We start from the raw sequence: 26,961 nt of genomic DNA on the forward strand, positions 1-26,961 counted from the left end.
AAGATAGAACTGACAGAGAATAACAGGCAGAACCATCCTAGGCAAAGATAGAACTGACAGAGAATAACAGGCAGAACCATCCTAGGCAAAGATAGAACTGACAGAGAATAACAGGCAGAACCATCCTAGGCAAAGATAGAACAGCCCGAGAATAACAGGCAGAACCATCCTAGGCAAAGATAGAACAGACCGAGAATAACATGCAGAACCATCCTTGGCAGAGATAGAACAGACCGAGAATAACAGGCAGAACCATCCTAGGCAAAGATAGAACAGCCCGAGAATAACAGGCAGAACCATCCTAGGCAAAGATAGAACAGACCGAGAATAACAGGCAGAACCATCCTAGGCAGAGATAGAACTGACAGGGAATAACAGGCAGAACCATCCTAGGCAGAGATAGAACTGACAGGGAATAACAGGCAGAATCATCCTAGGCAAAGATAGAACAGCCCGAGAATAACAGGCAGAACCATCCTAGGCAGAGATAGAACAGACCGAGAATAACAGGCAGAACCATCCTAGGCAAAGATAGAACAGACCGAGAATAACAGGCAGAACCATCCTAGGCAGAGATAGAACAGACCGAGAATAACAGGCAGAACCATCCTAGGCAAAGATAGAACAGACCGAGAATAACAGGCAGAACCATCCTAGGCAAAGATAGAACAGACCGAGAATAACAGGCAGAACCATCCTAGGCAGAGATAGAACAGACCGAGAATAACAGGCAGAACCATCCTAGGCAAAGATAGAACAGACCGAGAATAACAGGCAGAACCATCCTAGGCAGAGATAGAACAGTCCGAGAATAACAGGCAGAACCATCCTAGGCAGAGATAGAACTGACAGAGAATAACAGGCAGAACCATCCTAGGCAAAGATAGAACTGACAGAGAATAACAGGTAGAACCATCCTAGGCAAAGATAGAACAGACAGAGAATAACAGGCAGAACCATCCTAGGCAAAGATAGAACAGCCCGAGAATAACATGCAGAACCATCCTAGGCAAAGATAGAACTGACAGAGAATAACAGGCAGAACCATCCTAGGCACAGATAGAACAGACCGAGAATAACAGGCAGAACCATCCTAGGCAAAGATAGAACAGACCGAGAATAACAGGCAGAACCATGCTAGGCAAAGATAGAACAGACCGAGAATTACAGGCAGAACCATTCTAGGCAAAGATAGAACTGACAGGGAATAACAGGCAGAACCATCCTAGGCAGAGATAGAACTGACAGGGAATAACAGGCAGAACCATCCTAGGCAAAGATAGAACAGACCGAGAATAACAGGCAGAACCATCCTAGGCAGAGATAGAACAGTCCGAGAATAACAGGCAGAATCATCGTAGGCAAAGATAGAACAGACCGAGAATAACAGGCAGAACCATCCTGGGCAAAGATAGAACAGACCGAGAATAACAGGCAGAACCATCCTAGGCAAAGATAGAACAGACCGAGAATAACAGGCAGAACCATCCTAGGCAGAGATAGAACTGACAGAGAATAACAGGCAGAACCATCCTAGGCAAAGATAGAACAGACCGAGAATAACAGGCAGAATCCTCTTACGTTAGAGTTTAACAACGATGAGCATTTTAGGGGTGTCCAGAAATAGAGCTGTGGCGCCTTTGCTGCAGAAAGATAGAGAGCGCCATTTACACTGGTCTCTAGGTGAGTTGAGAAACTCTTTGAACCTTCATGCAGAGGGAAACACAGGAGCCCAAGGGAAAATTGTAACTGCCGGGATCACGGAGTTTGGGATCTAAGAGGGGATTTAAAAGAAGTTTCCTAGAGATGTGAACTTTTTAACTTATTTATTCATGATTGATTACTTAAACTCATTACACGATAAAGAATTGATATCAAAATACAAAGCAGCGCCAACACACAGCTGGTTGTACTTTAAAACTTTCAGAAGGCGGCCGCGCATTCAGTTAGGCTCCTTTCTGCCAAAGAGAGAAATTTTACGAAACCGGCGCAGGATTCCACAAAGTGCCCTGGGGGATGGGGCACAACTGGAGTTTGTGTCCTCTTTGCGTGCCCCCTGGGGCACTTCGGTATTACAGAAGGGGCTGCAGACTCTTGTGCGGCCCATTATGTAATACCGATAGCTTATCTGCAGAGGACGATCTCTCATTTGTGTGGGGGCGGGCCCCATGCAAATGAGGGAAATCCCTTTGCCTCTGCGCCTATGCCATATTATAGACACGGGCGCAGAGGCAAGGAAGCTCTCAGGAGGCACACTGATAGTGCGCCACGTCAGTGCGCCTCTTGATGCCAGCCCTCTGGGGTGGGGTAAAGGGGGTCCTATGGACCACACAGGGCCGTTTCTAGGTGTTTTGCCGCCCTAGGCGAGAATTGAAAAATGCCGCCCCCTCCCTTTTACTACCATCACTCTCTCCCCCTGTCATCCAGGGTAGAAGAATGAATGCATTAGATATAAAAGAACTTTTATTCAACATTAAACAAAAAAACACATCAAACATTAAATAACTAAATAAGCACTGTTCATGATATTTTATTTCGTTTTTAAATTTCTCTCTTCTAACTTCAATGGTTTTCTCTAAGGCCATCGCACTCTATGCCACAACACTGCACTCTACATCAGTGCCACTCTAGTTTACTCTGCACCACACTTCACCGCCCTACTCTATGCCACTGTACTCTATGACACTCCACTATACTCTATGCCATGCCACGCCACTCACTATATTCTGCTCCACTCTACGCCACTCTAGTCTACCGCGTTCCACTCAACTCAACTCCACACCACACCACTCTATGCCCCTCCTCTCCATTCCACGCTGCTGCACAACATGCTAAAAGACACTGGCAAAGCCTATTGCTCTTGCGCAGGTGAAACATATTGGTTTTGAAAATGCTTGTTTAGTTGAGAGATTGCAAATATAAAAGGATTCCCCGCCTCCCATTTATTAATGATAGAAGTCATTTACATAATGCATTTTGTTCCATTAGTGTGGCCTCGCGTGCAAAGTAACGTTTGCCAAAATACAAATTGTTTGCTATGCGTAAAAAACGAAAAAATAAGAGAACCTTGATAGTTCGAGTAGCCTTCTACCAACCCCCCAGCTAAGGATAGTCCAGTGGGTTCAACGCCTGCTGCTAGGGCGCTTGCATCACTAGAATGTACTAGCAATGGATCATTTAGGGCCTATTCAGACTTTAAGCCGTTCTGGGCAGCTAACTTATGTAACACGTAGCTGTGGTAATCAAAATAAAAACCCATGAGCCAGTGCGCTTCTAAGCTGCAGGCCCTTGGCTGTAGGCGCTTTATAATGACATCATCATTGCTATGCTTCACGGCACGTGATGTACGTATGGGCGCACACGTATTACTGATTGTGCAATTTTTTAAGTGCTTCAAATAGAAGCGCTGGTTTTCTTTGTGCGTAAAAGGAAACCAGCCGTTTCACTGCACTTAAAATTCTGTGCAGCGCAGTCCCTTACTCCAACCCCTCCCCACCCCCAACACCGCAGGGTCGAGGTCACAGAAAGAAGAATTATCCTTTGCTTTGATGGGAGCGCTATATTTTTCATTACAATATTTCTCCCGGGGATTGGCATTTAATAATTTGTGCTTTACAGATATCTCCATCTGGGAGGCAATACGGTGCACGGCACGACCAGGGCTCTCCAGGGGCCTGGTGACAGAGGGCCTGCGCTAGGCACGAGCGCGCGCACAGGGGCAGCTTCAGGGCACAGTTAGTGGGTTGTGGCACATGGATGGCCTATGCGGAGGGCTCTGCGGGGGCCTGGTGGCAGAGGGCTCCTCTACGGCCTGTGGGCAGAGGGCCTGTGCTAGACACAAGTGCGCACAGGGGCAGCTTCAGGCCACAGTTAGTGGGTTGTGGCACATGGATGGCCTATGCGGAGGGCTCTACGGGGGCCTGGTGGCAGAGGGCTACTCAAGGGCCTGTGGGCAGAGGGCCTGCGCTAGGCACGAGCGTGCGCACAGGGGCAGCTTCAGGGCACAGTTAGTGGGTTGTGGCACATGGATGGCCTATGCGGAGGGCTCTGCGGGGGCCTGGTGGCAGAGGGCTCCTCTACGGCCTGTGGGCAGAGGGCCTGTCCTATGCACAAGTGCGCACAGGGGCAGCTTCAGGCCACAGTTAGTGGGTTGTGGCACATGGATGGCCTATGCGGAGGGGTCTACGGGGGCCTGGTGGCAGAGGGCTCCTCTAGGGCCTGTGGGCAGAGGGCCTACACTAGGCACGAGCGCATGCACAGGGGCAGCTCCAGGGCACGCTTAATGGGTTGTGGCACATGGATGGCCTATGCAGAGGGATCTACAGGGGCCTGGTGGCAGAGTGCTCCTCTAGGGCCTGTGGGCAGAGGGCCTACGCTAGGCACGAGCGCATGCACTGGGGCAGCTCCAGGGCACAGTTAATGGGCTGTGGGAAATGGATGGCCTATGCAGAGGCCTCTACGGGGGCCTGGTGGCAGAGTGCTCCTCAAGGGCCTGTGGGCAGAGGGCCTACGCTAGGCACGAGCGCATGCACAGGGGCAGTCCGGGGCACAGTAAATGGGTTGTGGCACATGGATGGCCTATGCAGAGGGCTCTACAGGGCCCTGGTGGCAGAGGTCTCCTCATTACCTAGACACATAGGGAAGAATCCTACAACCCAAGACTTGTACTATTATCTTGCTTGCATTGACTACTTCAACACGTGTTGACTAAGTGATGACATACTCTACTGTATCTTGTACTCTTTGCCGCCTTCCTCTTCACATCCCCCAGTGCAACGTTTATGATTTTGGGGTTCCCAGCACGCTGGACATACACTTGTCTTCTTTATTTGACAGTGGCTTTCACAAAAACTCCTCTGTGGCCTTGTCGAGGCCTCCATCCTGATCTGCCAAAAGGCCTGCGCGACTGCTGAGAGCTCCTTGTTGGGCCTGCTCCTCTGGCCAAACCTGTGCCGCACCTCTGGCACGAAATGGTTAAATCCTGCTGCTTCATGTAACGGGTGAGGCATGAGAGGCAGAAGGTATACCCATACTCTATGGTCACTGTGAGCACTCCAAGCAAATGACGCAGGGAGTGTCGTCACGAGAGCAGCTGCTGGGTCAGGGAAGTACCCAGTGCAGAGGGAGGCCTAGGGCAGCTGGACGCCAGGGGCCGCTGGTGCGCTCGGGGCCATGGCTGCCTCTCCAGCCCGGTGTGTGGACTATGATTTTCGTGCTCGGGCTTTCTCTGGTTATTTGTGGAGAGGAGTGTCACTTGCATGCGCGGGCCTTGGAGGCAGCAACAAAACAAGCCATACCCAAGTCCGTCGGGTTACATGGTGATCCGACCAGTGGAACGGGTTTGTACAGGCATAATGTGGTACAAAAGTCGGGGGACTCAAGCTCAAGGGCCTGTTGGCAGAGGGCCTGCACTAAGCACGGGCGTGCACACAGGGGCAGCTTCAGGGCAAAGAAAGTAGACACTTATTCAGTAAATTGTTTCCCCCTTTTGCCGCCCTAGCCCTTCTGCCGCCCTAGGCGGCCGCCTAGGCTCGCCTAATGGTAGAAACGGCCCTGCCCAGACATCTCCTTGCAGGTGGGTGCAGCCACTGACTGCACCCGCCACTGCACTTGCCTGTAAGGGGATCTGTAATCCCCCTAAAAAGTGCAGGCGGGTTGCCACCTGCACTGTGAAAACATAGAGTGGCTTCAAAGCCGCAGTCCTGCTGAGTACCACCCATCAGGCGTTAGACTAACGCATTTCAGAGCAGTACTCTGCATTACTGCACTGAAATGCACTGTCACACATATGCTGTGTGCCAGCTGGCACTGATAGCACTGCCTAAAACTGAGTCAGCATTGACAACAATGTGGTACAAACCGCAGCACGTCCACAACAGAACACAGGACACAACTGGTGCCGCTTGGGGGCGGACACTGGCCAATCACATTTGGCATTGCAGGGAAATGTGAGATGATGATGTACAAGTACAAGCACACATGCGTGATGTAGTCGAAATGTCCACTGTCCCACATCAAATAGCCAGCTCTTCCTAAACAGCCAGAATGTACACAGTCATGCTGTCTGTATGTAATCATGTGCAATGCGACGACATACATGTGAACATAATGTTAAACTGCATCTCCCCTTCACATTGCAGGGGAAAATCCAACACCTCCTGCAGAGCAGCCCGAACCTCTCTTCTCTGATGACGAAGAGGACCACCACACCTTCAACTCTGACACCCTCCAACAGCTCGTGGAGAGCCTCCGCAACCCACTTCCAGGAGCTGGGCAGCCCAGCTGCATCAAGGGGACTCCCCCCCTGCACAGACCACACAGCAGACAGCATCCACCAGCACGGCTGCCTCCCAGGACCCCCACGAAGACCCCATGGCCTTCCAAAACCGTGTGTTTTTGCCAAACTAGATGCCATGGGTGTCTAAGTCCCATCAGGGACCACTCACAGTCCCTAACGGACACCCACAGTCCGCTTCATGCTCTCCAATGGACCATGGCTGACATTGCTGGAGCCCTGACTCAGAGATGTCACACGGAAGTTGGGACACATGCGGAGGTTAATTGAGACCATGGAGCGGACGCAGGCGGAAAGAGTGGCTGCCACGGCTGCACACCAGCGAGAGGTAGCTGGGTTCCTCAATGACCTCAGGACCCTCCTCATGGCATTGCTGCCACAAGGCCTGGCGCTGATGAATGCTGCTGCTACCACCACATCCACATCTACGCCCCCTGAAGTGTCAGTACCACACAGTGCAGCAGACATTTCACCTCTGGCCCCTGAGATATCACTGCCACACAGTGCTGGAGACAGAACACCACCACCCACATGTGAGGCACATGAAACAGCAGAGGACGTAGATGCGGATGAATCTGCCATCGTGGTAAGAAGAAAACTGTAGCATGCATCTCCGCCATAGTGCCGGTTTCAGCTTGGTTCTGCCCTCTGCATCATCACTTTCCACTGTCCCCCGATACACTCTGCGACACTCACCTTGGACCTTAACATGGACTGCCATAACCTGTTTGATCGCCAATGACACTGCTATCAGACTACGAACTGAACTCTCCCACTTCCTTTGGACTGGTCATTCCCTGAATGACTCTGGGTGGCCCTCCACGAGCCAACATTTGAAAGTGGGGTTTGCATGTCCCTGTACTGCTCCAGCTGCAACACGCCACTGAATGTGCATTAAATATTCATAATCACACAGATGTGTCATGTCTATGGTCTTTCAAGTGAGGAAGTATGGATGAATGTAGGGTCAGTGATTCCCCCTTACGTCCATGTTGCTCATGATGTGGGACTTGGGTCACAGGGTGACACATTGCCGATTGGAGTCCGGGTGGCGCCGGCACTACAACAGGGACACACACATTAATTACTTCCTTGTCCAGCCCAGGACGGAACCACGCCCAGAGCCTCAGGGTCATAGTTCACACCCTTATGCTTGACTGGCATACATAAGGCCAGCCCACTCCGCTTATGCTCACAGGGAGCGACGACAACGCTACATGTCCCAGGTCTTCCCTGTGGTGATCTGCTGATCACAGGTCTAATGTCAGCATGCCTCAGCCACTCCCTCACGGCTGGTATACACCCACACCACACCCATCCAGCACATGCGTCACAGGACATGCGACCCTGCCAAAAAAAAGGGCCAGGCGCACATGCTGGATGCCATTTCCACTGTCTTTCTGGGTGTATCCGTGTGGTTATTATTAATGCATGAGGGCCTAGGGCCCTGCAACATCACATTCCCCAGGGCCGGGGGTGACAGGATGGCGTCCGCACTACGATACTCAATCATAGAGGGTCCATGACTTGCGGGGCACAGACTTGGTGGCACCGGATACACTGAGGCGGCACAGGCCCACCCCCACGGGACAGTGACTTTCGGTGCACTGAGGTAGGGGCACCTTAAGTGCTGAGCAGGTGTGCAGCATGCAATGATGCCGTGTGCACTGATATGTCCTCTGCCATAGCGAAATCAAGACCCAGAATCAAGTGTGAGACCTGGTGGCCCACGGAGCTGGGCTGCATGATGTGGAGGGTGCCATGTTCGCGGGTCCCGGGCGTGAGCCTTGCCCCGGCATGTGGTGTCTCCCTCTTGGGGACACGCCGGTGGCAGAAGGTGAGCAGTGAGGCCTTGCTGCGCAGGGGCGGGCATGCACCGCTGGGCGGGAGGGGCTGGGGTGCAGCTTCCTGGGTGCGAAGGGGCAGGCATGCACCGCTGGGTGGCCGGAGGGGCTGGGGTGCAGCTTCCTGGGTACGTAAGGGCGAACAGGCGATGATGGCGTGTGCAATTGTATGTACTCTGCCATTCATGTATTTGGACTCTGTTTCAGATGGGGGACCTGGTGAACTGCAGTAAATATCGGCACGTGGTTGGAGACACACCAGTGGCAGCAGGTGAGCAGTGAGGCCCGGGTGCGCAGTGTCGGCACTCTCTCTCCCTGTCCCTCTCTTCTTTTCTCAGTGTCTCTCTCTCTCTCCCTCTCCTTCCATCTTTCTCCCTCTCTCCCTCTTGTTCCTTCTTTCTCCCTCTCTCCCTCTCTGTATCTCTCTCTGTTTCTCTCTCTCCCTTTCTCTCTCTCTCTGTCCTTTGATGAGCGCATGACACACCTTCTTATCTGGATTTTTGTTTTGCAGGCTGTGACCTACAGATTGTCCCGAGGAGACCTGCCATGAGTCTTCATAAATGTTGTTTTGAGGTTTTTTTAATAAAATGTTTTGTTTGGTAATTCAAAGGTGTATGTGTGATGCTCATTTTTGTGACATCACATGCATGTTACTTGTTGTGATTGTGCGACATCAAGCGATTTTTTTGTACATGATTTTGTGAAGTTGATGTGACTTGTCTTTGCCCAGGGAGGGTCTCCGGGGGAGGAAGGGGGGGGGCTGGGGGTGGTGACGGTGGGTGTTGCAGCCCTGTTGGGGCTCCAAGCTGCATGATCAGTGGCTCCATGGCCTCTGTTGCCCTTCAGGCGTGGCTCTGGGCTGGGCTCCCTTTTATCTTGCAGGTTGTAGTCCGACTTTACACCAGGTCAGAGCAGGTGTTACTTTCCTGCTGCTAACGCGCCTTATTGCGTGTTTTGTGATCTTATAGCCGATCTGTTTGGTCGTTGTGAATGTTGCAGAGAGGAATTGTCGCAGCTTTTTGCACGGGAATTCTGCAGCTCATTAGCTATAGTTGCCGGTGTCATCTGTGGCGATGGTTTGCGGCTGCTATCGCAGGTAAACTGGTGATATGGGCTTTTAGTACCAGCTTGTGAATGGGGCGATAAATTTATCGCCACTTTGGCTGCGATACAGTGCCGAGAACTCGGCGATAAATCCTTGAGAATATGCCCCACAAAGTTCAATTAAGAAAGGGATTGAGGGATGGGCATGAGGCAGTGATCGAAGGGTTCTAGCACTTCTGACACCAGAGAGGTACCCGCTGAGAGCTCCAAGGTGACTGGTGGAGTTCTTCTGACACCAGAGAGGTGCCCGCTGAGAGCTCCAAGGTGACTGGTGGAGTTCTTCTGACACCAGAGAGGTGCCCGCTGAGAGCTCCAAGGTGACTGGCGGAGTTTCATACTTTACAGGATTTTACATCCTGTGAAACAAAGCGAAACTCTAAAGGGTTCTACCCATGTCTATCCTGTACTTACCCTATGTGAAGGTTGACTGCACTTCTGTGGCTGGTTGCTCTACCTGTTCACCACACTTTAGTGTAACTATAGCCCTGCTTGATAATACTGCAGGAGTGTAGCGTGTCAAAGCAGTGCTTTGGAACCGTTTACCCTCAACACAAATCAGATCTTTTTATTGCACTAAGTAAGGCCGGTCGTGCTGCTCTCCGGAAGCCTGTTGATAGCATCTTGTTAGGAGGCAACAAGCTAAAGGGGCTGCAATGTTTACTGCCAGCCGTGCTGAAAATGCTTGTCATCTGAAGCAATCTCCATGACGTCAGCCCTCGGGTTGCCTACACAGGTCTAACTGCTGCATTTAGAGAGAAGGGATCAGTTAGCCTACTTGACTTTGGTATGTAGGGGTTTGTTTTTTTGTGGCAGATTTATATAGCGTGAACTCGACTCAAAGGTATTGGAGCACTTTACATGAGCAACAGTTACGTTACACAAGGACACATTCTTTTTTTGGTAGGCACAGGGAAATTAGATAATTTGCCCAGATCACAGGAAGCTGAGCCGACGCCAAGGCTTGAACCTGGTTCTCCAGCTCCAAAGTCAGCAGCTCTGGCCGTAAGGCCACAACCTCTCCCCTAAGTTCTGAAGGGACAGAGAGGCAGGCACCGGAAGCACACACACCGGGGAGGAGTGTGACAAAGCGTGGCCGGGAGTCATCAAGGCTGAACGGGTGGAGGGGAGAAGGGAGGTGTGTTTAAAGGTGGGTTTGTGGGAAATGGCGGACGGCTGACACATTCCTTGGATAGAGCCAGCTTTAGCTAGGAGTGTGGTGCGAGCCATTATAAAACACACAGACAGTGGCGTGCACGCTTGGTGCTATTCTGTTGCACCAGCTCAAGTACACTGGTTAAATGTACCCAAGGACTTTCTGTTGCTTGCAAGCACAGCGGAGCTCCGCTCTATTACGTGTCACGCAAGCAAAGCGGAGCTCCAGTCTATTACGTGTCACACAAGCACAGCGGATCTCCTCTCTATTGTGTGTCACGCGAGCACAGCGGAACTCCGCTCTATTGCGTGTTATGCGAGCACAGCAGAGCTCGGCTCTATTGCGTGTCACGCGAGCACAGTGGAGCTCCGCTCTATTGCGTGTCACGCGAGCACAGCGGAGCTCCGCTCTATTACATGTCACGCGAGCACAGCGGAGTTCCGCTCTATTATGTGTCAAGCGAGCACAGCGAAGCACCGCTCTATTACGTGTCACGCAAGCACAGCGGAGCTCCGCTCTATTACGTGTCAAGCAAGCACAGCGGAGCTCCGCCCTATTATGTGTCACGCAAGCACAGCGGAGCTCCGCTCTATTACATGTCATGCAAGCACAGCGGAGCACCGCTCTATTACGTGTCACGCAAGCACAGCGGAGCTCCACTCTATTACGTGTCACGCAAGCACAGCGGAGCTCCACTCTCTTACGTGTCACGCAAGCACAGCGGAGCTCCGCCCTATTACGTGTCATTCGGGCTAAAATGATCGAAGACAGCGGCATTTGATAATCTTGCAGTGTGCACATTCAAAACCCCGCCGCAAGCGTACAGTATAGGGAGATGCCGGAAGAGTTTTGTCAAAGCTACTTTGCTTGTCTGAGGCATAATAATATATGTCCCTCGGAAACTGGAGGCATACTTCTGTGTCCTCCCTTATTGCCACAGAGTTTACTTGCGCCCGCAGGAGAGGAGAGACCTGGGGAGGAGGGGCCATTGTGCGCTGTGCGAGGAGGAGGATGGCCAACAAAACAATCCCTGTGTGAAATTGCCTCCGCTGAAACAAGCACCCAGAGGACAGTTGACAGGAATGGACCAATAGAAAGCCAGCATTGTGGATTGGCACAGGAAAAAAACAACAGCAGTTGGTGGGTTTGCCAGAGCCCACAGAAGAGGAAAAAACAGGTCAATCAGGCTCGACCTAAAAAGGCCAGCATTTTATTAGCTTACGCCCATATTGCATTGTGAAGGTTTTAGTTTTGTTAATCACCATATTCTTTGATGCCATGAACTCCCCCAAACCACTCATCAGTTTCTGCAGACCCACCGGGGTCCTAGATAACAACCCAGCATCATCAGCTTATAATAATATCCATATATGACACCCGGCAGAGCAAGGGGCATCAGCTTGTATAGCCTGCAAAAAGTTGTCGACCCCTTTTATGAAGAGTGAAAGTACAAGAGACCAATACACAGCCTTGTTGAATTCCTCTCTCCATTGTAAAGGGAGATGAGCTTTCTCCCAGAGGCCCCTAACGGATTTTACAAGATAAGCGTGCATACAGACGTGCAAGAAAGCTGCATTTCTAAAGGGGAACCAAGGGAGAGCAATGCTGCCCAGAGGATAGTATGGTACACTAGGCCAAATGCGCTACGAAGATCTGCAAAACAGAGATAGAGACATCCTGGCTTAGCCCAGGTACACTTTCCAATTATAAGATCCAAGTTAACGCATTGCTCAGTAGGACCAAGTCCTTTTCTAATTGTGGTGGAAATGGAGAGCAAATCGGTAGAGTAGTAGACAGGGAAGTAGCAACCACCACTGGTTCCAAAGGCAACTCCTGGGAAATATAACCATCTGGGACCGTACACTTAACATGATTCATGCCCGTCTCTACTTTCCTGTCCAAAACTGGGTCAAGGACCCTAGTGACATCTACTTGTCCACATGGCCCAATCGTACCCAGGGATAGACGGTGTTTAGCCAAGTCAATTTCCTTCGATATGGTGCCAACAGTTTGGACTAAAAAGGAGTGAATGGTAGAACATTTGGTATCAGTTACTGCCTTTGGGCCCCCAGCCTTACATTTACCCTAAGATTGGGTGGTGAACTCTGGTCCGCTTGCAGAGTTTGTGGAGTTTTCCGCACTCCGCATTATGCGGAGCTCGCAGAGTTACGCGAGGCAGAGTTTTTTTCCTCGTTCGCGCTCATCAACATCAAGTTGGCAAGCGTGAGCGTGGAAAATACACCTCCTGGCGAGATTTTTCCTCATTCGCGCTCGTCAATGTCAAGTTGAAGAGGGCTAGCGAGGGAAATCAACCTCCCGGCGAGATTTCTCAACGCTGGCTGTCGGATTTTTCAATGCGAGTGGTCATTTATGCTCATGACCGCTCGCGTTGAAAAACTGTCTTTTTAGGTTGAGAAAGCTGCTACACGAGTAGAAAATCTACTCGAGCAGCAGAAAGGAAGCAGAGACCACTTGTGCCCACTTGCGCTGTGCATGATGCCATTTGCGATAATTTCACAGTGCGGACAAACACCCTGGGCTGAAAATTACAGCGAGCAGCAATTTTCAGACACACTCCACCATTTGTGGAGCTCCACGTAGCGCAGCGGAGTTTTTTTTTGCACTTCGCAAACTCCGCCCAGGCTTAGTTTACCCATGGTACCAAAGAAACCACAGTGCGCCACGGATATCATATGGTTGACAAATTAGACTCCCCTCAATAGGACGGTTCATAAAAGTTCACTTACTGCCAGACCAGGTCCAGCTGCATGCAGTGGTACTTACAGGAGGCAGACAGGGAATTGCCCCAAAAAATTAGGCCAAGAGGGAAGGCCCAGCCTAGGCCAGCCGTAGACAGACCCGGTCTTCACCTGTGTGTGTCCCGTGCAACGGGTGACCGGAGCTGACTATCAGCACCCCCTGGTACGGGAAGTGTGGCAGTGGCCCTCCTCTGCCGCTAGCACTACTGGGGCTTGTAGTCCTTCTTGCCCCTCGATCTCCGGTACAGTGTAGGGTATGTATTTATAAGGGGTCTTCAGGGGGTTTTATGGGTTAATAAGGGAATTTTAGGGGTCAGGACTGGGTAGGATAAGAGGTAGGGCGAGATATTTAAGATTCAGGGATAGGCGGGGTACGAGGTAAATAAGGGTTTTTTAGATATCAGGGCTGGCTAGAGGATTGGAGTAGTCAGGGATTTTTTGTTTCACAAATTTTTGGTAGAGGTGCAATGGGGCGTTAACTGTTCACCCACAATGTTAGGAGCAAGATGATCAGGTTATAGGGAATAAGGGTAGGAAGTGTATTAATTATAGGGTGTGTTTTGGGGAATTTGGGTATGTATTTCTTTTTAAGACTCAGTATTAATTTTCAGGATACTGAACTTTTTATTTATAATTTTACATGAGTTTTATATCTGCATGCACAGTGTTAGGACCGGGATGTTGTGGCTCTAGGGAATAAGGGGGTAAAGTTGGGGGTTTTATTATTTTTTGGTGTGTTATCAGTTGTTTATGGGGTTGTGGGCATTTCTTTATTAGGATTTTGTATTTTTGTCTACAATTTTGTTGATAACTGTACATGCAGAGTGCTAGAAGTGGAACATTAAGGTTACTTGGAGAATGGTGCGGAGTGTATTATTTCTGGATTGTTTATATTTTGGGGGTGTGGGTATTTATTTTTATGGATGTACACTAAAATAGCATGATACACATTTTTTAAAGTAACAAATGAATACAGACAGAATATAATTTTCAAAATTTGTATTTATTAAAATCATATAAAGCACTGTATTTTGTAAATTATTGTTATTAATATACAAAATATAACTTTAATACATTGTTCTATAATTTTGTAAACATTATTTACTTTGTATAAGTATTTATTTTAAATATTTACATTATTTTTTTCTCTCAAATTCCCATCCATTTTTACGGGTGAAGTAGTCATTTTCATTTTTTACTGCAGCCATTATTTTTTACATCTTCATGTTTCTTGTGTTTCCTTCTACGGTAAGTAAAGGTTTACAGTAAATCATTGAAGGGCTCTGCAGTTCTGTTCATATAAGAGCTTTTTTTACCCTATATTATTAAGTGTGCATTTATTGCATGGAGAATGTAAGGTAGATTAGATTGTAAAAATAATGCATATTTTGTGTTATATTGCTGGTATTTTCCTAGCATTTGTCCTACGGAGCTTACCAGAGAACCTGCTTAGCCAACCATGTTTTTTGTTTCCTTTTTTTACAATTACTTTTTTTTATTTAAATTAGTTAGTATTGGAGAATATAACCATTTGGTTTTTAAGAGTGCATACATATCTCTATAATTTCATTTTTTTCCTTTTTCATGTGGGTTTTTGTATATCAACATGAATTGGCGCCGTGTTCAGGTGTAAGTGGGGTGTGAGGTCTTAAACTTGTCCACATTTCTCTCCGTAACACCCTTATTTTTTTTGACAGTTACTTTTTAAACAATGTTTTTGGGGGTTCAATTTAGATGGTGCTTCACAAGACATGCTTTTTTCACTTCAGAGAGGGAAATTTGCTCGTACCCACATTGGATAGTATTTCCTTCCTGAACAGTTCAGAGGTGTTCAGAATATCGAACCCTGTCAATCTCTGCTCTGTACTTCCTTCCACATAGTCTCATTGCCAAAGGCATCCCTGTCAACATGTATCTATTCCAAACCAAAAAGATAAAACATACTGTATTGGTAATGCCCAAGGCACCCACTTGAATTCTTAACACCCCTAAAGAACTATTTCCACGTCACGGCCATTTCAACCAACTGTATCCTTAGACCTGGAGGATTCAGCGTTTGTATAGACTTTGTTAGCTCAAACCCAGCCTCCACATCCATCAGCATCATCAACATCAACAAACCCAGCCTCCACATCCATCAGCATCATCAACATGCACAAACCCAGCCTCTACATCCTTCAGCATCATCGACATGCACAAACCCAGCCTCCACATCCATCAGCATCATCAACATGCACAAACCCAGCCTCCACATCCATCAGCATCATCGACATGCACAAACCCAGCTTCCACATCCATCAGCATCATCAACATTCACAAACCAAGCCTCCACATCCTACAGCATCATCAACATGGACAAACTCAGCCTCCACATCCTACAGCATCATCAACATGGACAAACCCAGCCTCCACATCCATCAGCATCATCAACATTCACAAACCAAGCCTCCACATCCTACAGCATCATCAACATGGACAAACTCAGCCTCCACATCCTACAGCATCATCAACATGGACAAACCCAGCCTCCACATCCTTCAGCTTCATGAACATAGACAAACCCAGCCTCCACATCCTTCAGTATCATCAACATGCACAAACCCACCCCCCACATCCTTTGGCATCATCGACATGCACAAACCCAGCCTCCACATCCTACACCATCATTGACAAGGACAAACCCAGCCTCTACATCCTTCAGCATCAGCGACATGCACAAATCAAGCCTCCACATCCTTCAGCATCATGGACAACAACAAACCCAGCCTCCACATCCTTCAGCGTCATCGACATGCACAAATAAAGCCTCCTATCCACATACCATAGGTCACTGCAGCATTTTATGCTCCACTGTGAAGTTGAAATACCATCGCAGTGAGAACTCTCTTCCCTGGGTTCAAAATCCTATTCATCATCTGCGTGGAAGCATCACGTACCTGAAGCAGCTCCTGAAACTTCTCGGGCCTTATAAGGATCCAACACTGAAAATGAAATGACACTTATTAATATCAAGACTATTACAGACAGTAATCCAATAACAGTAAACATTTTAATGTGATTTCATGAATTATTTTTAGGTCGCCGGAATGTGGGATGTTAAGTAGCCACCAAACTCTTAGTCATAATGTACAGGAACGGTTTATTTACGTGGCAGGGATTATTACTGAGATATTGATTATGATGAGGTCAGGGCTTTGTCAATTAATGGTAGGTGGTGGGGGTTGGGCTCTTAAGTAGCAAAAACCCATTGGCCAATCAAGATCCTCCCTCCCATGAGTGAGGGCAAGGCCATCAACCATCAAACCGATACCATATCAATGCCAGGATATAGGAAATGGCAGAGAAAGGCATTCTTGGTCACTGTGGAACAGATGCTGGACATGCAGCTGAGTTACAACCGGCTATAACCACTCATCAGCTAAAAGCAATCATCAGGGCTGCAGGAGATGACCAGCTGTCATATGATCACAAGAGGGCTGTGATTTCCACATTATAATGGTGGGGACGGCATCCACTGAACATGTGGTTTCCTGTCTGGTTTAGCAATAAGGAACCTCTAGGTTCTGATGGCTGAATCTCAGGTGACTCTACTATCATAACCTTTTGACCTGTGGCCGTCAGCTGCTGGACGGCTAGGTTGCAGTTGCCGCACCCTAGTGAATGCAGATTCATTGGAGAGATTTGCTCACTACAGGCTTTTCAGAAGAGTTTGTACCGGAACTGATGTTGACTTTTCCCGACTGATACATAATCCCAGATGGTGAGGAGTGGAGACTGCTATTAGGAAGTGCTGATGTGCACCAACAGCAAAATCCTCAGACTGCGGGAGTCTCCAGAGTGAGTTTCCTGTGCCCCTTGCCCTACCTCCTTGTAGCAGGCACCTGGGCTATTGTTCCAGGCTCCAGGTCCTCCTGACTACCTTCCCGGGCGGCCATAGGCCATGTGGCCAGGCACACCCACACACTCAATCCAAACATCTCCAGGTGTGACCTGAGCGCCACCTCTTTCCAGAGGTCATTGCCAAGCAAAAAATCCACAGGCATGGATGGACAAACAGCTACCCTCAAGAAATCCGAGACCCGCCCACTCAAAGGGAACCAGAGCCTCTAGATAGTGACCCTCAGGGTGCCAGCTACAATGTCCTGGTGGAATTCATATGGGATTACCTGCTCTGAGTTCACCAGATGACATTTGACAGTTGTCATGCTGGCTTCAAGTGTCTCTCGGAGCCTCTACCCTCTGGCCATTGGGGGTGACCCATTGCCTGTCTTTCTTAGAGTTACTAGGCATGGGGGCCTTTGGTACCATCTCTCCATCATCCAGAGACACTAGGGTGGCCTCTACATTGTCCCCCCACTAACTGGTGCAATCTCCTCCCCAGCGCTACACTAGCCTGCCCCGGTGAATGGCCACCAGAGGGGTGCTGCTCCCGCTTTGGACATTAGCACCATCCTCATTCAATCAATCAATCACTTCTAAAGCACGGCAAGTCACCCAGGAGGGTCTCAAGGCACAGGAGTTGCTTGCTGCTGTGTGGTTATCTGTTCATTTGAATAGCCCGTTCAACAGTCCTTTCCTGGATTGCTGGTGTGATGAGGTGATCCTGAGATGCAGGGGAAGGTCGTTCCAAGCCTTGGCGGCCAGGTGCGAGAAAGAGCATCCTCTGCTGTTGGCTGGGCAGATCCAGGGGGTGTCTGCAAGGACGAGGGAGGCAGATCATAGGTGTCTGGTCGGTTGGTGGAAGGTCATGCTTTTGTGGATGTATGCTGGTCCTTCTTTGTGCAGGGCTTTGTATGTGTGGGCCACCATCTTTAACTGCATCTTTTCTGGAACGGGAGCCAGTGTAGCTAAAAGAGGTTGGGTGTGATGTGGGTCCTTTTGGGGAGGTCAAGGATGAGCCTTGCTTCTGAGTTTTGCATTGTCTGTAGTCTCCTAAAGAGGCATTCAGTGATTTCTCCGTAGAGTGTGTTCCAGTAGCCCTGACTGCTGGTGACCAGAGCCTGCATGAAGGTCCTTCTCGTGTTGACTGGGAGTCACCTGAGATCTTGTGGAGCATGCATAGAGTGTGGAAGCAGGTGGATGATATTGGATGATACTGCGTTTACCTGTTTCTTCATAGATAGCTTGCTGTCCAAGATGATGCTGAGGTTGTGGGCATGGTCTGTCGGGTTTGGGGTGTGGGCCGAGTTCTGCAGGCCACCATGCGTCATTCCATGGTGAGGTGTTGTTCCCAAAGATGAGGACTTCTTTTTTGCTGTGTTTAGCTTGAGACAGGTGTCCTACATCTGTGAAAGTTGGCTCTGGTGGTGGAGGGGTCTTCTGACCGCGAGAGGATGAGCTTGGTTTCATTAGCATAGGAGCTGATGTTGAGTCCGTGCGATCTGATGGTGTTGGCCAGGGGCTTCATGTAGATGTTGAAGAGGGTGGGGCTGAAGGACGATCTTTGGGGGATGCCGCAGATGACTTTCTTTGGTTCCAATGTGAACGGTGGGAAGTGGATTCTCTGGGTTCTTAAGGGTGTTTCCTTGTATTCCAATGTAGTGGAGTCAGTCGATTAAGATGAGATGGAAGACGGTGTCAAAGGCGGCTGACAGGCCGAGGAGGATGAAGGCTGCTGCTTCGTTGGTGTCCAGGACGGCCCTAATGTCATTGGTGGTTGCGATCCGGGCTCTCTCGGTGCTGTGGTTGGCTCGAAATCCAGATTGAGAGGGGTCTAGGAGGTTGTTGTGTTCCAGGTGTTCAGTGAGTTGCTGGTTAATTGCTTTCTCGAGAACCTCTCCTGGAAAGGGGAGCAGAGCGATGGACTGGTAGTTCTTGGGTTCTGCTAGGTTGGCAGATGGTTTCTTCAGAGGGACCACATTTCAGCGTGTTTCCAGTCCTCAGGGAAGGAGGCAGAGGTGATGGAGGTGTGAAGGACTTTCTTCAGCTCGTCCCCAATCATCTTGCTCTTGAGGTTGTGGACGTGCTGGGAACTCGGGTCCGTGGGTGCTCCCGAGTGCACAGAATTCATGATGGAGATTGTGGCTGGAGTTGTGAGGGGGTCTCAGAGGGTGAGCAGGTATTCCGAGGTTGTGTTCACTGGTGTGAGCAGGTTGATGCTGTTGGCGGTGGGAGATGGGTTTTGAAGTTTCTGTAGATGCCTGAAATCTTGTCATGGAACAAGTTTGCCAGGCTATCAGTTTTTTTGAGGAGTTGATGTCATTCTCAGCGACTGCAGGGTTGGAGAACTCCTTCATGACGGCAAAGAGCTCCTGGCTGCTGTTTATGCTTGCTTCCATGGGGTCTGCTAGGGTGAATTTCTTTGTTTCTTTTAGGAGGTGGTGGTATTGGTTCAGGCAGTATGATCTCCTTTCTCTTTGCTGGTGCGCCACTTCCTGTCTAGTTGCCAGCAGTTGCATTTGGTGGATTTCAGCTCCTCTGTGAACCAGCTGGCTCTTCTGATAGGTACTTTGGATTTGGCTGGCTTGGCCGGGGCGATTGTGTTTGCGAATTATGTGATCCAGTGGGAGAACCTTTTCCTGAGTTGGAAGTTGTGTCTGGGAGGTTTGAGTTGAGTGCGTTGTTTCACTGTTCTTCTGATATCTTTTTCCGGTTTCTGTGAGTGGGACTGGGGGTTTGGTGCCAGTGTTGGTAGATCCTGAGCTGGTGAAGTGGACACTGTAGTTGTCGGTCGGCTCATCAAGGTCATGAAGTGCCCTACCTGATGGCACTCATAGCATGTGGGTGGTGCCTTCCCCGAGGACCTATCGTCAAGAAACCATTTCTTCTTTTCCTCAATAAGGGGTTTGGAGTCCTGACCCATGGAACTATTTAGGGGACCTTTAAAGAACTCCTTAATTTGTTCTGTCTTCCCCTTCTTTATTCTGGTGGGAACCCTGTCCACCCTTATGGAGACCCCCACCCCAGACACCACCTTGTGGACCCTGATGCTGACCAAGCAGTTTGCCTCCTTAGCAAGCTCCCTCGGGTCAGTGAGATTACTATCAATTAGGTGTTGGCGCAGATCTGCAAAACAAAGACTGAACATAACATAACATGTTTTTTTGTTTTTTTTCACAACCTTTATTTTGCATTTCAAGGAAAAGAGACATACAATTGCGCATATCGCCTACAACCTCCATCAGGCCGGCAATGCAATATTTCAACTATACATATCTTACTGCATCAGTGGTGGGGAAGCGGAGTTACACAGCAAGCCACCTACAATCCAATCGGGCCGGCCGCATTGGAAGGATTAGCAGGCGGGACAGATGATAGCATATACATGGGTATGTCAATCAATTCGTACATTGGATCGGGCTAACCACAACACCTCCCAACAAACAACTCAACCAAACAGCCGCTAATGGCTCTGTATGCTAATAGGAGCACAGTGTAGGGTACTCAGGCCTCCCATCCTACACCACCCGAAGTGTCGCCCTGCCTCCCTCCCAGCTATCAGCGCGCAGGATTCATCGGCCACCATGCCACACCGCACAGCAGGACTACAGTTGCTCAATGTGGGGTTTCCGATGCAGTCTCAGTGGAGTGCTCCAGTAAGTAGCTCTGCAAAGGGCCCCAGATGTTACTAGGACTTGGAGAGGGAGGTTGGAGGTCGGCATAGGCGTTTAGTTGCTCTTGGCAATAAATCAGGTCCTGAATCCAATCCTTAAATTTCGGGGCTCTGCCCCTGCCCCATTTGCAAGCAATTCTACGTTTAGCAAGGAGCAGTGCAATAGAAGTGTAGTTACGCATTTTGGCAGCAATAGGGGCAGTATAGCCTAACAACGCAGTTACCGGGTCTTTAGAAACGTGTCATGAGGTCAAGCGCGCCGAACACCTCCGCCCAGTACCCCTGCACAGACGGGCAATCCCATGCCAGATGTTTAAAGTCCGCTCTTCCCTCTCCACACCGTTCACATCGGTCATTGTCTCGAATCTTCAGCCTAAATAGTTTCGCCGGTGTATAATATAACCGGTGCACAAATTTGTAATGGATCATCCTAAACCTGCTACTGGCAGAGATTTCCCCAGTCTGCTTGCAACAATACGTCCATTAGTCCTCCGTGAGGGGGTACCCTATCTCCTCCTCCCATCTTTCCCGGGCCAGAAGGGGATCAAAGTGCCTATTCGCCTGCGCTGTACGGTAAAGCAGCGAAAGGACATGGGCGGGGACATCCTGTTGTAAGACCACATGCATGGGGATCATAGTCTGAGGTTCAGCGGGGAATGAAGGGGTAGCAGCGCTCACATCTCGTCGCAGCCTGATATAGTAGAATCTATCTAGGGGGGTGGGGTGGGTTTCTTTGAAAAACTCCGCAGAGGTCCTAAACTTCCCCCCGGTGTAGAGATGACCCCAGGTATCCATAGAGAGTTTACGAAGGAGTCGGCAACAGCCTCCCTCCTGTGTGACCGGAATATCCCGCCGTCCTGGAAGGGGCAAAAGCGGGGAGTATAGTAGCGTGCAGCAAGTCGTTTTAGCGAGATCGTGCCAGGCGTTAACAGTGGACTGGACGGTGGTGTTTGCAGCGCTACACAATGTCCTAGCAGTACTAAGATAGGCTGTGCTCGGCATGGGGGCCATGTAACCATCCTCTATGGCCAGATGTGACATAAAAGGGGGAGGCTTCATCCAGTAAACGGCATGATGGGCCTGTGCACAGCTGAAGTACAGTTCCACCTCAGGGACCGAAAGCCACCCACGCAGAAGGGGCATGTGAGGACTTCCCATCGTAAGCGAGCCCGCTTCCCTCCCCAGATAAGACGGATTAGCTGCGTTTTCAGCGCCGAGAAGAAATGACGGCTAGGGGCATAGGGAATATTAATAAAGAGATACAGGAGCTTAGGTAAGATGACCATTTTGATCAGCGCTGCTCTACCTGCCATTGACAATGGCAGGGCTATCCAAGTGTCTATTTTATCAGTGATAGAATCTAATGCACGTTCGTAATTATCCCGCAGGATCTCCTCCCTAGAGCGAGAGATTAGTATCCCCAAGTACGTGAGGGTGGTGTCACACCACCGAAGGGGGAAGTCAAGTTGGAATTTAGCCGTGGATGCCGTAAGGGGATAAATTTGGGATTTATTCCAATTAATGTTTACTCCTGATAGCTGTCCAAACAGAATAAAAAGTCGCATTATGGGGTTCAGGCTTTGAGCCGGCTGCCGCAGATATAGCGTGATGTCGTCAGCGTATAACGATACGAGAATCTGTCGCTCTGGGTAGACAATCGCATACTCGCGATGATGTTGCCGTATCTTAGCAGCAAGGGGCTCAACAGCCAAGGCGAATAACAGGGGGGAGAGCGGGCAACCCTGTCTGGTGCCTCTGGCCAGCGAGAAAGGGGACGAGCGACTCCCATTAATCATTACTGTAGCGTTAAGTCCTGTATATAGCAAATTAATCCAGGCGAGAAATGGAGGTGGGAATCCCATGCGCACCAGCACGTATGACAGGTAGTCCCACTCCAGCGAGTCAAATGCCTTTGTGGCATCGAGAAATATGGCAGCCGCATTTTCCTCGGGGTCTATGTCATGAAGCAGGGCGAACAAAGTGCGTAGATTATGGGCTGTACTCCTAGTCAGCACAAACCCAGACTGATCCGGGAGGCCCAGCCTCGGCATAAGAGGGCTTATACGGTTAGCGATCAGTTTGGCCAGTATTTTAGAATCGACATTGAAAAGGGATAGGGGCCTATTTTCACCGACAGCAGGCGAAAAACACAGGCCCTGCCATTAAATTTCCTCGGGCGAGAAGGGCACATGCTGGACTCCCAAGTCTACCTAAAACAGCGTTAAGATTTAAAGCTGGAAGTCCTGTGGCTAGAGGAGCCAGAGACAACGCAGTGCTATCAGGAAATATAACGGAAATCACCATACAAATTTTGAATACAATCATGGAGAAAGATGTGGGAAGAGATAAAGAGAAAATCAATGATATAACCAGTGACTCTGTTTCGCAAGAAGAAACTCAAAATCAAACTCAAACTCAAACTCAAAAACAGTATCAGCCTAGGATAAAGAACGGAACAATAACCGATGCAACTGATACAACCGATACAAAAGCTAAAGCAAAGGCTCAGACTCAGCTACAAGTAGAGGCCGATCAAGAGAAACTGGAAGTACAAGAAAATTATGAAAGAGAAGAGACTATAGAGGATTCAGAGGACCACGATGGAGGAAATACTGAAGAGATCCTTAATTCACAATCTCAGAAGTCAAAAGGAAGACAAAGACGACCCGAAACTAGGGGTTACAAAGCAATGGAAAAAAACGGCAAAAATAATGACGAGGGCAAAACGAAGGAGATCAACGCTGATGGAAAAGAGAGAAGCATCGAGACTGGTCAGACTGGTCAGATTGAACAGAAACAGAATAAGGAAGCTGAGAAACTAAAAAAGAAAGCCAAGGAAAATCAGAGAGCAAAAGAGAGAGAAAAGGAAAAAGAAATGACAAGTAGGGAGAATCTTGACCTATTGGAGAAAAAGGCTAAAAGACTACAGACGATTAAAAAATTAAAAGCTGTGGCCAACACAACGGGGCATTCAATAGGCTCCCAACCCAGAATTTCAAATATATTTAGCCCCGCTATTAAAGAAAGACAGCGGAAAGACCCCTATAATGAAACGGTATCAACTACAATGGATCACCAAGAATTACAAAATAGGACCACGACCGCTGTAGAAGAAGTTTTAGTCCCTGCAGAACATCTTGAACAGCGAATTATGCGGAAGGGGAAAGACAGCACTACAGCAGAACTCTCGAATATAAACCAACCTACGAAGGAGAATGCCTCGGCAGAAGTTTCCGATGGTTCTGAATCAGAGATCTATGAGACAGGAATATCAATTTCCAGTGAATATAGCGTATCAAGTAAATCCAGTGAAGAGACCGATCATGGCAAGAATTTTAGACAGGAGGAACAGGATAAAAAAATACTTTTACCAACAGAAAACGGATTTAAAAATACTCTACTTTGCGACTATATACTAACAAAGAAATCCGGGAGAAAAAGAAGCAAACCCAAAAGGCACCCAAATATAACTCAGGATGAAACAACAGATCCTGGGAGCAATCCAGAACAAAAAACAGCAAGAACCAAACTGTCACGAAAAAGTCCTCATCGCAAAACTAATGCAGAATCTGAAAGAAATAAGAATATTTCTCTTAACAATCCGGATGACGATGAGCAGCTGAAGCATAGCGAACCTACATTGAGTGAAGTTTTCGAACCAATTAAAAATTTTCATCAAGATGTAAAGAAAGATAGTCAAAGAAACCATGTCGCTATTCAAAAATTGGAAGGTGCTATCAATAAAGTTGGCAATACATGTCAGGAAATCTCCGATAGAATGTGCTCGGTAGAAGTTCGAGCAGAAAACCTGGAATCAGATGTTGGCAAACTACAACTCCAAGCCAAGGAGCACGAGGGTATAATCAAAGACCTAATGATAAAGGTCGAAGACCAAGAAAATAGAACAAGAAGGAACAATCTTCGATTTCTTGGGATCCCCGAGGGCTCGGAAGCTAGTGATCCAAGAAATTTTATGATCAATTTACTGAAATCCACTTTCCCGGAGCTTAACTCCTGGGAAATGAATAAAGAAGTATGCCGAGCACATCGTTTTCCACTTACAACACCAAAACGGTCAGAGAAATCACTTAAATATCCGAGAGTTTTCCTAGTCAACTTTGGAAACTTTGTGGTGCGTGACATTATATATGATCTGGCTAGGCCGACGGCTCAAAGAGAATATAGGGGCTTTAAGTTCTTTGTAAGACCGGACTTTGCACATGCAACAGTCGAAAGACGATGGCGAATGAGACAGCTGTTCGCCCCCTTTGAAAAACTCGGAGCAAAAGTCTATCTGCAAAATCCGGCACGATTAAAAATAGTATATAAAGGCATAACAAGGAGCTTCACAAGTGAGATACAGGCGGAGGTCTATCTTAAGGAGGTTCAAGCAAGTATGAAGTAAAACATTTGTAACTGAACAGAAGGAGACATTCATTGTCTATCAACTATTAACTTCTGTTATTGGACGTAAGGCTGACACTTAGCGTGATTATATAGTAGCAGGCCAGGTAGGAGGCTCAGGCGGGTGGATCACACGGCCATCAACAGCTGGGTGAGTCTAAACCCAAGATGCCTCGAAGGGTGGCAGGAGGGGGGGTGGTAAGAGGGGGGGGATGGGAGGGGGGAAAGGGGGTTGGATGGTGGAATTGGGGGGAGAAAATAAAAAAACAAAGAGAGGTCGTACTGCTAAAGGGATTGTGTATGAAGGAGGAAATTTGAAACAAATGATGGGTTCTTATAACGAATTCAGGTATCCGAACAGGTTGATGCTATGGAAGTACTTAAAAATTGACAATGTCTAAACTTAGTATTGGATCTCTTCATATAGGAGGATTAAATAACTGGAAAAAGAGGGGGAAGTTTGAACAGTATCTAAACATGATAAATTTAGATTTAATATGCCTACAAGAGACCCACTTACCGTGGAGCAAAAAACACTGGTTGAATTTTAAAGGTTATGAATTGTTGTCATGTTCATCCCAGACTTCTATGATAAGAGGCGTAGCTATAATTGGCAAAGTGGGGCTAGGGGGGGCCAAAAGGTGTAAGGCATATTCACTAGGAAGATGGGCAATATGCGAAATGAATTTAGGTTTCACTATTTGCACAGTATATGGATCTAACACAGATGAGCCACAAGTTTTTAGCCATATTGAAAACGAATTAATCGATTGGCATACCAATATAGTACTATGTGGAGATTTTAACATTTCTGCGAACTTTACGGATGGTAGTGCATACATAGGCAGGAAGCCAAGGGTGTTTAAAGCAATTATCTCAATGATGGAGTCACATGGCTTATATGATGTGTGGGGAAACTTATCGACCGGAGATCCAGGGTTCACGTATTACTCACATCCTCATAATAAATACTCGAAATTAGATTACTTTATGATCCCGAATACCCTACTTAAGAGTGTTCAAATGAACAAGCTTCCCAAAATCATGTCAGATCATAACCCCCTAGTCCTAAATATGATCATTAATAGATCATTTAAGGTCCCTAGACCTTGGACATTTGACAAAAAATTGTTAGCGGATGTCGACTACATTACTCGTATGAAAAAATGGTCTCAGTCCTTTTTCGACGCCAATAGGTATAGCGCATCACGGGGAGTGGTGTGGGATAGCTTTAAGGCAGGAATAAGAGGAGAAACTATAAGCTATACCACCAATCTATGGAAAAAGGCTAAAAGTGAAAGGGAAACATGGATGGGGAAATTAAGCGAGGCAGAGATACAACATAGACAAGATTTAATTACTGGCGATCAATCTGTTGAGAGTCTACATAAAGTAAATTCCATAAAAGCTGAGATCCAGAAACAATTAGCAAAAAAGGCGGCAGCATACTATCAGGCACAGAGATCATGTCTTTATGAAACCGGCGAGCAAGCAGGCAGAGCTCTTGCCCTGAGAATAAGGCAGGTTGCAAGTAAAAACACCATTTCACAAATCGAATATCAAGGCCAAACTTACAATAAGCCAGGTGAAAATTTGGAGGGGTTTAGGAAATTCTATCAAGAACTATATCAGGAGGAAGCTGCTGGAGGGCACACGAATATAAGCTGGTTAGACATGGGCAGCAAGCTAAATTCAGGCCAGATTATATCATTGGAACAGGATATTACATTGACGGAGATATCAGAAGCTTTGCAAGATCTTGCAAGTGGAAAAGCGGCGGGCCCAGACGCCATACCGTTAGAGGTATATAAAAGTCTAAGGGAGGAAATAACACCATTGCTCCTAGATCT

At 48.2% G+C, this 26,961-nt stretch overlaps 1 protein-coding gene across 1 annotated transcript in view; it reads right to left on the reverse strand.

Moving 5' to 3' along the window:
- The window catches only part of LOC146822546 (NACHT, LRR and PYD domains-containing protein 12-like), a 193,754-nt gene that overhangs the window by 105,145 nt on the left and 61,648 nt on the right, over nucleotides 1-26,961 (reverse strand). Inside the window, exon 2 of the mRNA XM_085610074.1 lies at nucleotides 16,092-16,136. Within this exon, the coding sequence (XP_085466200.1) occupies nucleotides 16,092-16,136 (45 nt within the window). The remainder of the gene's footprint in view (nucleotides 1-16,091; nucleotides 16,137-26,961) is intronic.

The sequence above is a fragment of the Triturus cristatus genome, chromosome 6 (genome assembly GCF_964204655.1).
Source record: "Triturus cristatus chromosome 6, aTriCri1.1, whole genome shotgun sequence".
Lineage (NCBI taxonomy): Eukaryota > Metazoa > Chordata > Amphibia > Caudata > Salamandridae > Triturus > Triturus cristatus.